Source organism: Alosa alosa, chromosome 3, assembly GCF_017589495.1.
Source record: "Alosa alosa isolate M-15738 ecotype Scorff River chromosome 3, AALO_Geno_1.1, whole genome shotgun sequence".
Classification (NCBI taxonomy): domain Eukaryota; kingdom Metazoa; phylum Chordata; class Actinopteri; order Clupeiformes; family Clupeidae; genus Alosa; species Alosa alosa.
This window is the reverse complement of record NC_063191.1, coordinates 30,928,095-30,941,669: the sequence shown is the minus strand read 5'-3', so window position 1 is coordinate 30,941,669 and position 13,575 is coordinate 30,928,095. Positions and strand designations below refer to the sequence as shown.

General features: G+C 39.6%; 1 protein-coding gene across 16 annotated transcripts in view; it reads left to right on the top strand.

The window, feature by feature from the left end:
* The window catches only part of mycbp2 (MYC binding protein 2), a 283,844-nt gene that overhangs the window by 251,087 nt on the left and 19,182 nt on the right, over window positions 1-13,575 (top strand). For all 16 annotated transcript variants that reach the window (XM_048239181.1, XM_048239179.1, XM_048239178.1 and 13 more), the window contains 3 exons: window positions 12,506-12,638; window positions 12,808-12,908; window positions 13,058-13,246. In XM_048239181.1, coding sequence (XP_048095138.1) covers window positions 12,506-12,638; window positions 12,808-12,908; window positions 13,058-13,246 — 423 coding nt within the window. The remainder of the gene's footprint in view (window positions 1-12,505; window positions 12,639-12,807; window positions 12,909-13,057; window positions 13,247-13,575) is intronic.

The window sequence follows — 13,575 nt, the reverse complement described above, 5'->3', positions numbered from 1 at the left end:
CGGCCCTCTATCGGCTATAACCGCACTATGTAAGTTTGCCAGATCGGGTAGCGGATCTGTAGTTCGATGGAATGAGACATAAGAAACTACAAATTTGACTTCCATCTGATGTCGCAAACATCGTACTTTTATAAGTCATGCAAAATATTCTACCTTGTCTGTGGACATCATTATTTGCAAAGCCGGTGCTGGATAAACAAATAGCGTGCGTGCGACAGAGGGAAAGTTCTTTGGTGTTGCTTTAATGGCAACTGAAGTGTCTATAAACAGCTATTAGACAGTTTAAGTACAATGGTGTTGCATAGCCTCGAGATTATATGGTCATAAACTTGTTATGAAGTTAACTTGTGTAAAATACCATGGCTAACATTCTAATTTTGAAATACACTGCTTCACTTCAACAACCACGGTAGCCTACGCCATTAACTTTACATTGATGTTGTTTAAAACAACACAGATGAGTAGATAATAGAAACAGCAAATGTTAACATGATGCAGTTTATAGCATGGTTAGGAGGATCAGCGTGTGATTTGTGTGGGATAATGTTAGTTGTGCTGTCATGCCTGGCTGCGGTGAGACAAATTCACTCTTTTTTTAGTTCAAAGATTCTAATTGTAAGCCTAAGTCAATGCCGCGCTAACAGTACACCTTGGTATTTTATGAGTTTCTGCCTGAGTAATGTCAAAACGAGTAAATAACCATAATTCACTGTTAACCCTTTGCAGACTGTGCCGAACATTCCATTTTTTCATACTCGATGGCCTTATGGCACAAAAAGGCTTATTGTATGATTATGCTACATGACAAAGATACAATATACCCACCACTCTAATCAGGAGAAATAGCCCTTTCAAATGGTATAAAATATAATTAATAAGTTTGAGGAGAACATACATAATTTTTAAAAAATATCTTTGAAATTCAACCCCAAAAAACACGAAAATATCAGTTTGTCAAGATTAATCTAATTTTTCTCCCAATTTCTATTGTAGATAGAGAAAAACATAGAGTGTATGGGAGATTCACAATTGTCCTCTACTCAGTGATAATAACAGAATCAATGTGTCACCTTTTGTTCAAAAGTTATGATAATTTTATTAGACCTTTGCAGACGGCACGAAACATTCCGTTTTTTCATACTTGATGCCCTTTGTGAGACAAAAGGCTTATTGTGTGGCCATGCTACATGACAGAGATAAGATATACCCACCATTGTAATCAGGAGAACTAGCCCTTTAAAATGGTACATATCATAGTTAATAAGTTTGAGGGTAACACACATTGTTTTTAAACAAAACCTTCAAAATTCAACATCAAAAAACGTGAAAATATCAATTTGTCAAGATGAATCTTTCTTTTCACCTAATGTCTGTTGTAGATATAGTGTGCAAAGGATAGCCAGTGTTGTGTTCTCCTCAGTGAAAAAAAACAGAATCAATTTATCACCTTTGGTTCAGAAGTTATGATTAATTTACTTATAACAGTAACAAGTAGAATTTTTAAAGAGTAGAATGTTTTCATTTCCCGGTTTGGCATCTGACCTAAAAATACAGATATAATGGTCATGTAAAAAAATAAGCTGTTTTACCATCAAAACAAGCTTAATATGGGATGTCTTACTGTACTCTGAAGAGGCTAAATCAATTGTGGGGAGGACAGATAAAGGCTGAAAGACAGACTAGCTGATTGTAACTGCTTCTCCGTGTGCTTCATTCTACTATGAAAACAAGAATATAGAGACACTGGCACATGTGTTAGGTTTTACTTTAAAGGGGAAATAAATCATTTTATTTAGAAAAGTCTTAAACAATGTGATTAAATAACCAGGAACAACAACTTCAGGTAAATAACATAAACATATGTTTACAAACATGCAGTAACTATTAGAACTACAAGAATGACAAGACAACAGTATAACAAAGATCAACAAATCTTACATGGTGAACAAAACATCAATTCATACTAACATTCACACACATATATATAAACAATTAAAACATTAGAAGAAATTCAATACATTTAACAACCATACAACATATAATTCGATACAATATATAATTATCCATATCATTTGCCCCACACATAAGGTGATACACTAACGCCACATTCACACCAGATCCGTGGTGTGTGCATTGTCACAGCTGTGGCATGGTTGTGTGTGTGTGTGTGTGCATGCGTGTGTGTGTCCATCTAAGCCTAGCAGACGATGGGGTGTAAATGCTATTGGAGTTGGTGTCTCTGTCTGTGTTGGAAGGATAGGCAAAGTGTATGCTTTCTACCTGACATGGGACTTGACCAAACTCAAAATAAAGAAATTGTCAGATAAGAAATATAGAAATTAAATTACAAATCTAACCAAACTATTATCACTATAGTCCCTCTCATTATTGTTATAAGCAACACTCTTATCACAACCAGAAATGTGCTTGCTTCAGATGGACTTACACACACACACAAAAACATGCTTACCCAGCTCAGGATGATGGAAGATTATCTCCTCCTGTAGCACATAATTGTCTTCTTCTTCATCCAGAAGCTACCCATCCATGTCCCATGTCCATGCCATCGTGGTCCTTGGGGTCATATTGGCCATCAGCAGTCGGCTGCTTTCACCCCAGTTGCACGTACTTCTCTCCCTCCATCTAAAATAACAAATCACAGGTCTGATAGTGAATAGGTTGTTTAGTTTTATTTTACATTACTTCCACATAATCTTAATCACCACCAACCATGACTCTTTTCACTAAAAGTATTATTGTCACTGGAGGACTCCAATATTGCTTGGAGAGGTAACATTAGTCTCAGAGCTCACTACAGTAAGTGTTATTGCCTTGGCTAAACCATACATAGCATACCAGCTTACAAGTAAAAATTGATTTATTAACATGAGTCAGGAGATATGACAGAAAACATCTAAACAGCATATGCATACACATACACACCGTGCATAGGCTACTGCAGTTGCGTAAAGACAAAACACCCCCTTAGAAAATAATGTGTTGACGAGTAGGCTTGGGTGTATGAGCTCCCATCATAGTTAGCCACCCAAAAACCTCATAATCGTAGCAGCCAACCTTACAGCCTAAAAGCTAAACAATACTAAAACACATTGATAACAAATCTTCAGTCATGTATTCATGAAAACAGCAGTCAATGAATAAAATCCTTACGTTACACCATCGGTGATCAACACACGTCTTCACGTTGGTAACGTAACATTAACGTTGTCATTCATGTCAGATGTTTCTATCTAAGTAAGCTAAGCAACTTGGCTACAAACAACTGTAAATTGTGCTATACATATTACGAAGGAATGAAAGGTTTATTTGACAATAAAATACCGATTAGGTCTACTTGACATAAAGTTGGCAGTCATGAAGCACGGGAGTGAACTTTATCGCGACTACGCGTCAAGGACATGTTGCAGCCTCTCCTGATGCTAACGTTACCTAACTTAGCTAGTTTTCTATCAGATGACAAGCAAGCAACATCGTTCAAAATAGAACAAATCGTTAAAGTTTCAGTCTTAGTAGGTCTGTAATCTTGGTTGACATATAGTAGCCCCCCAAAAATGACTGAAAATGATGAGTTTACTAAAGATTACTGTGCTAAAATACCAGCTGTCATCAGCTGAAGTGAACACACACACGCATTATGTTACATTATGTTACGGCCATGCATACAAGGTGTAATTACCAGCAAAAATAACTTTTAAAAACGATTTTGAAGTAATAACATGGATAACAAGTAATAATAACATAAAAAGACTTGTTTTTACCTCAGATGATCCAGTAGTTTCTCCTTTAGACGACGTCAAGATCAACGATGCATAGTGCTTCCTGCTGTTTTTCCTCTAGTGGAGGGAGACGTCAACTCTTGATTTTTCCTTCATGTAGTAAAAGAAATTCGCGCCACAAATCCCTTAACCAATCATATCACCAGAAAGCCTATGATGTGACGTTTTTGAGGAAGTTTTCAGTGATAAAATTGGTTGGGGTATGGCGGAGTTATTAGACTGAACGTCATCGGTACTGGGGTACCGAAATTAGAATGGGCCGTCTGCAAAGGGTTAAATGCTGGTTTAACATTACCGCTGCAAAAGCTTGTGGAACCTTAGCAACAGTAACTAGGGGGGCGCCGAACAACCGCTCAACAGCGGAAAGGTTCATTGCCTTTGTTGGCCTCATGTAGCCATGTGGTACACTGACCACAGACTGGGCCCTCACATCATTGAATTGATATTGGGTATAAATAAAATATATATCGGGCCCCAGCCGTGGCGCAACTGGCTGGGGCACCTGCACCATACGCCGGCGACCCGGGTTCGATTCCCGCCCAGTGGTCCTTTCCGGATCTCACCCCGACTCTCTCTCTCTCACTCACTTCCTGTCATTCTCCACTATCCTGTCACATTAAAGGCATAAAAAAAGCCCAAAAAATATACTTTAAAAAAAAAAATAAAGTATCAATCTATCTATCTATCATGCACAGACGCAGATATATCTGAAGCCAAAATAGAAGACCAAGCATTGATTGTTATGTTAAAACAGTAATTGGCTACAGCATTTAGAGTGAAGGTAATTTTATAACTCATTTAAAATATCCAAACTAGGGATGTAATGGTTACCGATGTAATGGTAAACCCAGATGAAATTCTCGACGATAACAATTTCTGGTTTAATTTTAATTATAATTATCTTAATTAAAACGGTGCAAAAAACGTGTGTGAAATTCTTGCCAGCATCATCCTACTGACATGCCAGCACACAAGCCTTAAATGTTCAATAGTGTAGCTTATGCCACTTATCCTATAAAATAGATTAGATAGATTCAACTGAGAACCATTTGAGTGAGCTGAGCGAAGATTCAACGCAAATCCACAAATCTGGCTATCTTTATGTACATTAATCCAGAAATAAGGATAGCAGTGTCACATGATTTCAAAAACGTAACAAGCCCATATTGAATGCTGCACCTTCATGGCTGCTTTAGGAGACTTGGATGATGCTGGAAAGAATCTCACAAACGTTCGTCGCACTGTGCTAATCCATCGCGGTAATTAACATAATTCAAGGAACCGTATGTAAGAAATGTATTTCAATTAATCATGAAATGGCCCTGATATGTCACTAGACATTAAGAAATCATGTTCATTTCAAATACTTATATCACTGACAACAGTAGTCCGGCCAGGATATTGTTATTTAAAGAGTGAAGTTGCAGCCCTCAACTGATGTTGATGTTGTCATGTTGTGTTTTGGTCTGATGTGTCACCCTCCACCTATCTACTAATCACAAAGTCAGTAGTGTTTTGGCATCCGGGTTGCCAGCTCTGCCAGTCAAGGGGGAGGGGATACACCGCTCTACAGTAATTTGAAAGTGATTGCAGTACCAGTTTTGGGCACAATCTTACATACGGTTCCTTTAAAATTAAAGAGGTGGTTGTTGTTATCGTTGACTTTCTTCAGAGTTTTTCCGTTACACCGGTAACCATTACATCCCTACTACCAACACATTGATAGGTTGACAATGTGCGGAACATAGAGAGCCTCTTAACACTACGCACAAGCACAAAAAGACAAACACACATTCCAATTCACAGACTGAGGGAAGGGTGTGCACATTTTTTGTAGCTGTGCATTGCTAACTCTACAATTGCAAGTTGGAGGCGAGTTTCTGCAGTTTCCTGACTGCACTTATTACAGTGCATGAAAATGCACTGTTCTGTTATCCAAAGTCGTCGTCTTCTTTTTACAGTGCCTGAAAATGCACTGTTCTGTTATCCAAAGTCGTTGTCGTCGTCGTCTTCTTCTTCGCCTTATTCTTCCCACCAAATTTCTGCGTCTAATTCAGCTTCAACCGTTTAACGTAGAAACTTTGTTCAAACTTTGTAACGTAGGTCTTGAAAGGGACACTTGAGGGATATATTTTTCATTTTTCATCAGCAGCCTTTTAACTGTGTTCCCTCACGAACGTCTTAAAGTGACATGCACTCAATTACAAGACAATCTTAAAGTGACAGTAACTCCTTCAACCTTAAACCTACCCCCTAATCCAATTCTGTGGGAAACACTGTTAATTGAATAAGGCCATATCACTACCCGTTTCCCCCCTCCAATTTGACCCCAGACGTGAATGTATATTCTGGCATTATAATTAGCCAGGAGTTTCCTAGATCTTTGCTTCAATGATTACCTTGGCTTCACTTTGCAACACTGTTGTGTGCTGTGCATACAATAGAGCTATCAGAACTCTGTTGTTAACATCCAGAATAAAGAACTATCCTTTCGCAAGCCAGCCTCAAGTTTTTACCTGCTCTTAATTACATTGGAATCTACTCGGTCAACAGTGTCTCCATTTGGAATTAACCCTTTAGACGCCAGAGGTTTTTTTTAAAAGTGATAAGAGATAGAGACTTTCTGTAAATTAGAGAAATATTAAGGATGACCCAAAGTTTATGTAGGGATTAAATGTTTATATCTAATTTGCATATTATGACGTCATATGGTGGCGGCCATCTTGGATTATAGAATTTTCATTAAAGGCCGCATGTTTGAATGATAAAATGCACCACTTCTTTCCCCCTAAAATGTCCCTCACCTTCTGTATGCTATATTGCACAATACTGTGAATGCTCAGGTAAATACTAAGTAGTAAACAAACTATGTAAATCATTACTAATAAATGGCAGAAACAAACCAAATGCATGTAGCGGTAGGCACCTTTTGCTGTAGAGATTTTCCATTTACTACATACAGTAGGCACTCTGATTCCATGTGGGAACATATATATTATTCAGGCACATATATATTATTCAGATGACACACAAACACAAGTAGACAAGACCTGTTTAGTTCAAAAGCTCACTTGCCACGGCAAGGCACAGATCAGGAGTGAGATGACGAGACAAGACAAGAGACAATGTTAGTATTTGTTTTCTTTTGTTGATGGTTTTTTTTTTTTTTTGTTGTTTTTCTTAGCTGACAAAGACACACACATCACAAGGACATGAACACACAAAAAAAGAACACATATATGTCCTAAATGGTCAGGGAAATAGATAATCAACAGTGTAAATCATTACTAATAAATGGCTGACATTTTTTTTTTTTCAGCCTTTTGCTGTAGAGATAATGACTATCCATATCCATATCCTATCCATACAGGGCGGCATTCCCATCATCTTGTGATAGACTATGCATGGCCTAATGGCTCTCCTGCCCGTGTCACCACCTCTGCTCCTGTTGCGAGCAGCATGGCCAGATCTGCCTCAAGGCTCGGCCGTCCAGTGGAGAGAATTTGGCGCCTTCCGGACTAGGCCTACTGTCATTCTCATTGTGACTCCCCACACTGCCTCTAATTCCCCTAACTGTCCTATGAGCACTTCGACCTCGTCTAACATACCCAGTGGCATTAGACAAAGGCTCCACCACGTTACTGTCGCCGCGATTGAGAGGCACGCGTTCAGAAGACAGAAGCTAGTGCTACATGGACATTAGGCTACCTCCAGCCTCGTTCGCCACACCACTAACACCCTGCTAACTTCCCGATGAACACTCCGAACCCGTGAAACATTATTCCCACCAGTGACATTGGGCAAACGATTCAACGTTTGTGCTTGGTGTAAGCTAAACTATGGAGTAAACTCTCACTTTGTCCAGCTGCATCATTGCAATGAAACTAGTTAGCATGCTAGCCAACAGCTAGCCAGAGTAGATAGCATCTTTAAAGACCTACCTCTTTAAAAACTGCAGTTGACACAAACAACCACAAGGTGTCACTTGGGAGTTCTGCCACTACTATTTTTGATGCGACTTGACTTAACTGCTTCCATGACGCAGTGAGCCATTACCAAACATATATGATGATACAATAGCGTGAGTTTATATATCTTATACCCTACAGTATTTGTCACGGTTACTTATAGATTTGATAGTGTAACGATAAGCGCATGAGACTTTCAGCGGAGGCACATGAACTTCAATTGATCGCGGTAGTTTAAGCCTACACTTAAACAGACAAAACATTCTAATATGAAAATGTAGATGCAATTGTTGTAAAATGGTGCAGCTCCTTTAAGAAAGCCCCGTGCGCAGGGATGGAAAGAGAGAAAGCGAGAGGGGATGTGTGTTAGAACTTAGATGCGTGTGGAAAAAGTAGACGTGCTGTTGAGACTGGAGCGAATCATATTCAAAATAATGCAAAAAATAAATCCGCAGATAAAACCAATTATCCTCAATCATTGCAACCGCAGCATGCCTGCTTGGCAACGTTCAAACGGACAAGACAGTAGCCCAGCCTAACAAGCATGTTGCATGTTGTAGGCCTACTGTAGAAATTTCACTTAAATTGCAACCGCAACATGCCTGCTTGCCGACGTTCAAACGACAACGAAAAAGATATCAAAGCAACAAGAGGGTTGAGTCTGAATGACACGGAATTCAGACTCGTATTGCTCCTCATAACCATCTATAAAAAAAGTGTTTTTTCTTTTCTTTTTGAGCACGTCCGAATCCCAGGACATAACGCACTGGACCTTATAATAGGCTCGAGATATAATTCCAAAGGGGGCAGATAGGGGCCTACTGCACTTAAAACTTAAAAAGATTGAACGAAGCTTCCCGAAATTTGAAATTGCGATCAGTGACTGGCATCGGGTGAAGCTTTTCGAAGTTGAACAGGCTATTAAAACTATTTGCGCACCTCAATGTCACAGGAGAGACTGGGCTCTCCCTTCTATGAATTGAAAAAGACGTTATGCTACCTGCAAACTGGCCTGTGATTTCATTGCTGAGTTTGCGGCAAAGCAAGACAATGTTTTTTCAGAGTCAGGATATGGCGAGTCAGTGTCATTTATTTGTCCAATGTTAGCCTACAGACCAGTTTCCATAGTGCACATCTTATCAACAGTTTGAATGTCGTGTGTTTCTGCTCATTGACAAATACCGTTCAGCACAATGATTCATGCCCAATTAATTCCCCCTGTTAAAGTGTTCGCCTTTGTTACACTATTTGGTTTCGTGATGTAGCCTATGATAAACACCATATGGCCAAATATGTGACTCAGCTAATGTTATAGGCTATACAATTTCCCCTCTTAAAGACAAGCTGGTGTAGCTTATTAGACTAAGCTACTAAAATGCACCGACGGTAGACTTGGCTATGTATAAAGTAAGCAAGCATATCGTATGCAAGTTCCCAAATTGACCCAGTAGCCTACAGAAGGCATCAATAAATTGTTGGGACTGGGGAGGGTCATGCGTTTTTTCTCAATCACTTTGGAGGGTCATAGAAAAATTTCTTGCTGGCGAGGGAGGGTCACGTCTTTTTTGACTAACGCTCCCAAAACTCCTCCGGTAGCCCCTTAAATAAATAACGAACAGTCCCTAATTGATTATAGCCTGTAGGCCTACACCAGCAATTGTTGAACATTTACCTGTACACAGTGGTGGAATGTAACGAAGTACAAATACTTCGTTACTGTACTTAAGTAAATATTCCACGTATTTGTACTTTACTTAAGTAGAATTTATAGTGCATACTTTTGACTTTTACTTCGTTACATTTTACAGCAAGTATCTGTACTTTTACTCCGCTACATTTCTACAACACCATCGTTCCTTTTTTATGATCAGATTTTTTTTTCTCTGACAAACACGTTTTTGTTTTACCAGGGGCGGGGTTGCTACCACAGATTCTGGAGCGCTACGTGCCCAGCTTCTAAATCTTTGAAACATAAGCTTCTAGTCTAGACCAGGCAAACCGTGAGCTTGTAGCCATCTGCATTCGGTAGGCTATATTCACCAGACCCATGGCTACACTGGACATGCAACTGTGTTCTGTGCCTTTCTCTGTCTGTTATCTGCAGCGTTAGGGCCTCCTCTCCGATGAGATTGCTATCCATGGATCAGCTGGTTATACAGGCTATGCCCATGCTTCTGTCACACGTCTGATCATTTGCGGCACATGAATGGTAGACTATTATAGAACCGCTGGCCGAAAAAAACATAGCATTTTCCAGATTAGGAAATATTTCTTAATTGTGTGTGATCAAATAAAGAGGCAAAGCCTACAATTGGGGTAGAAATGTGAGCGCTCATTCTATGTGCGTCTGCGCAAGTGAAACTGAACCTAATAATAAAGACACCTTTCTCAGCAACTTTTCTGTTCAGTCAGCAGAATTGGCATTACGATCCACCCAACGTTTCCCTGGTCTACCCCGTTAAACTTCAGGCTCTCGTGTTTTGCTGAATGATTTACTAAGCAGATCACCCTAGTAGATAACCAGAATTACAGTCTCTAGAATTGTAGGTCAGAATGTAAACTGGGCCACAGATGGTAAGCTCAATTGCATTAGCTTAAAACTATCTAGTCGAATATAGCCTAACCTAAAACTAGCTTAATTAAAATGCCTCAGCCCATACTATTTTTTCTTTTAGAATATAGATAAGAGAATAAATCATTATGCAAATACTTTTACTTTTAATACTTAAAGTACATTTAAAAGCAGGTACTTTTTACTTTTACTTAAGTAGGGTTGTCATTGTAGTACTTTTACTTTTACTAAAGTAAATATTTCTGTGTATTTGTACTCTTATTTAAGTACTGAGATTCAGTACTTCCTCCACCACTGTCTGTACAGGACATTGACAGTAGCCCAGCCTAACAAGCAGATGTTGCAAACGACATCAAAAGACGCAATTAATCAGAAATAAATAATGTAATCTGCATCACTTTATTTAACAAACTGCAAGCAACAAGAGGGTTGAGTTCGCTGTGAGGCCAAACCCAAGAGCAGAGCCTATCTGTTAAGGCACTCGATAGGCTATATGGTAACGAGCTGTGTGCGCCTGGAAAGACAATAGAAGATGCTTTCTGAATAGCATAGCGAAGACGGCTCTGGTCATCCCATACCCTCCCCCCACTTCCTGTAGCCTATGACTTGTTGCCGTTTTTGGGACATTAAACTTTTTCACGTTAAGCCCCCCTCCCCCACCCTCTTCTTTCACAAGCAGTGGGGTAGCGCGGGGCACAAAGTAACACTTTTTGGTAGACAAAGGAGGGTTCTCCACGCTTCTGCGATTGGCGACAATCCGGTGCAACCAGGCCAGGACAGATATTTTAGAGAAGGAGGCGCCCGGTGCAGCTCAGATGTCTTCTTAATTTTTCTTTATTCTTTAGTAAAAGGTGCAGAACATTATTAAACTAAACGTTTCGTTGTGTCGATGTTTTTGACTAACGAACATCGAAACGTTAGTCAAAGTTTAATAATGTTCTGCACCTTTTACTAAAGAATAAAGAAAATTAAGAAGACATCTGAGCTGCACCGCCTCTCTCCTTCTCTAACAGTTTTTGGCTTTGGCTAAATATTTCTAAAATCATTTGAGTTTCACTAGTCACATGTTTTAACAAGGAACACTTGTTATTAAACTAATAACAGACGTGTGTCGAAAATTGACTTTATTTTCCATACGGAGAAATAACATATCCAGAGTCTAACCAAGGTTGCCAAAAAAGCCCTTAAACCTGAAAACACATGAGGCAAAAGTGCAAAACATCACAAAACTAACTAAACTAACACGCGCATATTTTTGTATTGCAATCATTGTAGCCTACAGTTGTAACAGCGTAGAACAGTCGTTTTACTCCCGTTATCGCTCATTATAAAGAACGTTTAACGTGTCCCAAAAACAGCTATCAACTAATCACCAAACGTCTTATAAACAAGTATTGCCAGGAGCAACACCTTGCAAAAAATGATAACTATAGGCCTAGGCTTTTATATGGCTCTGCTCCTGCCTAGATTCGAACTCAGAACTGCCTAAAAGTTGCAGACCTGTTCTGGAAATACGCGCATTAACCCACTCGACCGTCAGACAACGCTATCTGCTTCGAGTAGGCCTATTGGGTAGGACTGTAGCCTACACTGGTTGCTATGGCACAGTCTTGAGTGACCGAATTCGTTTTCATTTGTCATATGAATGCTGTCATTTTGTTAACATTACTGTTAAGGAGATGCAGTAGGCAAAGGCTATATTTAACCTCGTTAGTGTAGTAAAACAAATCAGAACTATTCACGAGGTTTCTGGGCAGCATATTTATGTTCTGTTAGGAAGCGAACTTCTCATGACTGCCGACAAAGTAGCCTACTGCCAGCTGACGAAGCTCTCATTTTAAAACATCACTGAGAGACAGGCACTGTACAATCAAGACATCTTGCCACTGAATCCAAAACTATGTTTAACATTATGTACAAAGCTTATAGGCTACAGTGGACTAGCATGTTGCAGGGGCTGCTAAAAACACAGAGAAACGCACTAAAAACTCGGCCAATCACAGCCCTTGCTGTCGAATGCTCCGTCCGGTTCGACCGTGGAACGCCACAGTGGACTATGCTGCCCCCAAGCGGCTGCAGTTGTACTTACATTTCACCCAGCTGCGAAAAATCTGCGAAATACAATATCCTTAACCTTGACTATTTATTCCCCCTCCTCCTTAATAAAGGTGTTTAAGGAGGAAGAAGAAGCCATTAAGGTGGACCTCCATGAAGGCTGTGGGCGGACTAAACTTTTCTGGCTGATGGCACTAGCAGACTCGAAAACCATGAAGGCCATGGTCGAATTTAGAGAGCACACAGGTTGTCTTTTTGTTCTTACTACCTCTAAGAAGATTTATGCATTTGCCTACATTAATTGAATCTGAGTGGATGCAGTCTAGTCAAAACCATAAGCTAGCTGAGCTCTGTTCTACAGGCCCTAATTTCTTGTTCAGTTTGTAAAAAACAATTTCTGTTTCTGTTTATTAAGGTAAACCTGCCTCCAGCTCTGATGCATGCCGTTTTTGTGGGACAAGGAATGGTACAGAGCTTTCCTCAGTTGGCAGTGTGTGCTCCGATCCAGACTGTCAGGTATAGTCACAGAAAAACATTACCACACATTGACTAAGTAAGCTAAACTAAATGTTTTTCTATATAGGTAATCAAATATTCTTACTCACAGTGAAATATTAGAACTCTGTATGGTGTTCATGTGTTGTATGTGATCCTCAATCTGAAAGGAGTATGCTAAGATGGCATGCAGTAAGACACACCAATGTGGTCACCCTTGTGGCGGTGTGAAGAACGAGGAGCTGTGCCTGCCTTGCCTGCATGGCTGTGACAAAAGTACTACCTGCTTGAAACAGGATGCAGATGACATGTGCATGATCTGCTTCACTGAGGCACTCTCAGCTGCTCCTGCTATTCAGGTAATGTTCACATCTGCCTCTGTAGAATTTAGGAGTAGTACACCTATGCATAGCTACTGCATAGGAGACAGTTGTAAAACAGGTGTAGATACTATTGCTAAAAAGGTGTAGAATTATTAAAGCAAGGTTTGATATGAGATCACACCTTTCTTCAAGACCTCAAACATGTTTTGAGGACATTTGATTAATCAAACCTTTTGCAAATGTCAGTGTCAGTTCCTTTCACTACCGACATATAAAACAATAATCCAATAGTACTTAGCTCATAAGTAGAGGTTGCTTCACTGTTCAGGATTAATTTATTAATTCCATGTCATGATGACACAGAT